This window comes from Gavialis gangeticus, unplaced genomic scaffold, assembly GCF_001723915.1.
Source record: "Gavialis gangeticus isolate Ggan-Ray unplaced genomic scaffold, GavGan_comp1, whole genome shotgun sequence".
NCBI classification, from domain to species: domain Eukaryota; kingdom Metazoa; phylum Chordata; order Crocodylia; family Gavialidae; genus Gavialis; species Gavialis gangeticus.
Window position 1 is genome coordinate 4,587,153 of NW_017729019.1, and position 4,326 is coordinate 4,591,478.

Consider the following 4,326-nt stretch of genomic DNA (forward strand, 5'->3'; position numbering starts at 1 on the left):
TAGAAATGGATGAGACAACTGGCTTCAAGTAAGCATAGTGAGACAGGGAAAGCCAATGAGGTGGGTTTCACCTTATCTCAGGGGTGGGCAAAATGTGGGCCGGATATGGCCTGCGGGGGCCCTTTTTTTTTTTTTTAAATCAATATTTATCTGCCCCTGGCTGCCTGTCATGTGGCACTCAGTGGCTTGCCAAAACTTGGTAAGCCGCCCTCCGCCTGAAATAACTGCCTGTCCCTGCCCTATCTGGACACCTCTGAACTTGGGTCATCTTTCCTGAACATGACTTCCTTTTCAGATCCAAAAGGACTGGCTACAGAGGATGGTAAGAATGGGTGAATTGTGTCCTTTGCTCACAAATAAGCAAAAAAGAGCATCCAGCCAGTCTCAGGAAGACCTTTTTGGTTCTCTTTCATGCTGGTTTGGGCCTTTTGGCAAGGCCTCTTCAGAAAGCATGAAGCTTGGTGGCTTTACATCTTGAACCACCTGAATACTTCCCTGCAGGTTTTATGGCTCTTGTGACCTCTCCTTACTGTGAGCCTTTTGTGTTCTGTTTCCCTAGAGGCATGTTAGTGACAGTCCCTCTCTTGCTCAGTAGCCTACAGTGTCTTTCATAATAAATGCTTTGTATGAATCTCTTGGAGCCTTCAGCCATCTGTTTGGCTTTAAATGTTGGGAAGAACACTTTCAAAGGAAACATGACTGCATTGTTAGGAAAATGCTATCACGGTGCTCATGTGAACTTGGGAAGGAGGGGGAGTCTGTTCTAGCTGCCAGCTAATCCTGTCCAGCTCATTGATTTCCCAAAATCTGGTTTCTCCTTTTAGCAGAGCTGTGAGAGAAACCAGCCTTCCACATAGCTGCATTGTTCTCTAACTTCGGGGTTTAGACTGTTCTAAAGATGGCTAGTTTCATGGTTTCAGATGGAACACAAGAAATCCTGACGCAGGCAAGGATTGGCTGATTTGCCTCCAGATTGACACAGGTTTGCCTAGAAAAGTTTGGGAGCCTTTGGGCAAACTTTGGGCTTCCATTGAAAGATTTTGCTTCCTCTCTAGTGACAGCCTTAGTTGTATTCAGTTACAGGGATGGTAGCAATCCCTGTGTGCTTGAGTCAGGAAGGGAGCTCGTTAAACTGAGTGGGCATATAGGAAGATGTGCATCTTGGGCTAAATCCTGTCTCGCTGTGTGTGTGCCATTGTGTAACTGTGATGTTTGGCATTTCCACACCTTGGGATCGTATTTTCCTTTTTGGCAAGAAATGTCCTTTGTGTACCTGCTGGAAGTAGTTTTTAAAAAGAAAGAGCCCCCTCCTATTATACTCAGTAGCCTGGTGGTTAGAGCACCTGCCCATGGGACAGAAGACTTTTGTGTTTTGAGGCCCATCCAGAGTGGGTCTGAATCTTCATTTTCTGTTACCTAGGAAAGTGCTCTAATCACCAGGCCATGGGCCAGGCCTTACCCAGACTCCTTTCCAGCCTTGCTCTTGAGGCTGACTCCCAGCACCTTACACCTACTCTTTATTAGATAAACAGCCCTTGGAAAGCTCTCTGTCTTCTGAGAGCAATGCCTTCCAGGGCAGTAGCCATCTACTGAGCTACACATCCCCTGCCCTCATGTTCTTTTATGTCCCTACTTATCTCATATTGTCTGTCCTTCTTCCCTTTTGCCCCCACAGTGTCTAACACCTGTAAGTTGTGGTTTTTGTCTGGCTGCTTTTCAGACTTGCCCAGCCTTACACACATACCAGGGCTATCCTATTTCACTGCATAGCCGCCCAGCTGGAGCTTAGCTTTACTGAGCCATACTCAGTAGGCTAGTGCCAGCAGTGCCAAATCACCAATTGCACAAGTGCCAAAGCCTGCAGTTATAGCCAGATGCCCATCATGTGGGCATGTGCAGTGAAGTAGGATTTAGCCCAGTGGTTCTTGGAACACGGCATTTGAGTAAAGTTTTAAATTTTGCAGTAGTGAGAAAATGGTGGGTGATAAATAGAGGCTATTGGTTTGGTCTCTGCACTACCCCCTTTCCTCCTTTTATGTCCTGGCATATCTGCCATTTTTTAGCAGTGATACACAAATTCAGTAAAAGTCAGAACCTGAGTAGGATTTTGAAGCTGTATTGTGGGAAGCTTCCCCCCACTCCACACCCCCCCCCTTGATTAGTGCTGCTGTCAGGATGGTACTGTTTCTTCTTCCCCGAGAAGGTCACGAGCAACTGATGACAAAGAAAGGTGCTGAGAGAGCTCACTTGGCCAATTCACAACATGCATGTGCTTTTTGGGGAAACTGAATGAAGTACAAAGACTTCCTAGTGTCAAGAGACACTTGTGATTTGCTGTTGTTGTTCCAGTCATTCTAAAATGCATTTCTGCAGTTCACGTGTGTTCACAGCAGCATGTACCTTGAATGAGTAAGTTTTCACATTTGCCTAATAGCCTGGATAAACTCTGTCGTTGAGTCTTAACGTTTACTTGCCCTTGAAATTCTCTCTGGACTTAACAGTCAAACAATTTTTGTCTAGTTGGAAAATTCAGATATCAGCCATTAGTGGAATGAGGTTCACTAGACCCAGAGGAGTGTCGTTTTGAGCATTTAGCGTGGGATTTTGCAATTTACCTGGTAGTAAAAATGGTCTAATCCTATGTAATTTCTCACCTGCTGCAAAAAGCTGATCATACTGTTTAATTCCCTCCAAAAAGACTGAGGCTGAAACCTGACAGTGTTGGAGGCAGGTCTTGAAAGTGCAAATGGAGGTTGCAGAGCATCTGCTTAAATAATTCACTGGCTAGTCACTTGCTTGTTATCAATGTCAGGCTGTTGGTTGCCAGCCTTTTAGGTAGCACTTTCAGTCTTCTGCCTATGGGATGCAACTTGTTCAGAGTGTAATACTTACTGTCAGTGCTGTTTTAACATACTGTACTCATTTTCTTGGCTTTCCTGTTTGTGTAGTTGCTTTGCCACCAGTATCTTACACCTAGGTTTGAGTGGCTGTCTGGAACATAGTTCAGCTTTTCCTGCTATGCTAGAAATTGTCAGGATCTTTGTGCTTCCCAGAAGTGTTCCGTCACAAGAAATCTAATGAAGCTACTTTTGTCGGATGCAGTTGTACTAATACCTAATAAGAAATATGCCTGTTAAATGGCTGAGAAGTTTATTCTCTGAACTAGCAGGAAACTTGACTGTTGCTCTAGTTTGGTGGGGGCTAACCTTTTTGGCAGACATGCCACGAATTAGCCCTGCATCTTCCCCAAGTGTCATTTCAATTCCCTTCCTCCATCCATTCTGCCGCTGTGCTTTTCTGCTCCCAGCCCTCTGTTCGCTGCCTGATCTGTTGCTCTGCTTTTTGCTTTGCTGTCCTTGCCAGTTGTGGCACCTATGCCTGCAGGATGGTCACTCCTGTCCTAGTGAGCGTAAAGAATAGGTACAGCCAATCCTAGACAAATTATCCAAGAAGACATCCGGGGGCCAGGCCTGCACACAGCCAGATCTGTATGTCACGTATGTTTAAGATTCATGCGGTGCCTAAAACCCCCCCAACAAACTAATGCATTTTACTGAGGCTTTCTTCTGCATTTTATAAAAGATTCATAGCCTAAGGAGACTAAAAAAAGCCTGTCTTGTGTTGTGTGTTTCATTCAGTTACCTAAATGACTTGGATAGAATATCTCAGTTGACCTATATTCCAACTCAGCAAGACGTTTTGCGGACCAGAGTTAAAACTACAGGCATTGTGGAAACTCACTTCACCTTCAAAGACCTGTACTTCAAGTGAGTATGGTGCACGGTGGGGCCTCGTTCATCTCTGCAGACTGTACTTTTTCTTTTTCTAGGTGAGAGTTACCTGGTGCTCAGTTGATGGTGGGTATCTAGTTTCCCCCTTGTGTACCGTGGAACCTTCTGTTTATTCGTGTTTCAAGTAATTGCATACAGTTCCTTGTAGTTTGTATTAAACTCTGTTCTTACTGGAGTTGCTCACTTGAGTTGCCAGTTTGACTTTTATTTGCATTCTTTTGTTCTTTCCAGCTGCTTTTATGTTGGAAGCACAGACACAGGTACTGGATGCTTATTTACAGGTTCTGGAATACTAAAAGGACACTGTTGGCTCCTGGTTATAATCTGAATGCTTTAACCCCTTCATTTGACATGTAAGGATAAGAGCCCTTCCCTGCAGGCTCAGCCCTGTGGGGCTTTTGTCTGGACTGCATGGCATCCGTAGCAAAGCTGTGGATGAAATTGTGCTGACTAACTACTGCTGCAGAGCAGCAAAAGGCATGCGTAAGGGGGGGTGGGGGGTGGAATGGCTGCCTTTGTATGACTGTGTAGTGGA

The 4,326-nt window shown here is 45.1% G+C and overlaps 1 protein-coding gene across 1 annotated transcript in view; it reads left to right on the forward strand.

Moving 5' to 3' along the window:
* GNAI3 (G protein subunit alpha i3) overlaps positions 1-4,326 on the forward strand; it is a 59,783-nt gene that overhangs the window by 38,835 nt on the left and 16,622 nt on the right. Inside the window, exon 5 of the mRNA XM_019513856.1 lies at positions 3,639-3,767. Coding sequence (XP_019369401.1) covers positions 3,639-3,767 — 129 coding nt within the window. The remainder of the gene's footprint in view (positions 1-3,638; positions 3,768-4,326) is intronic.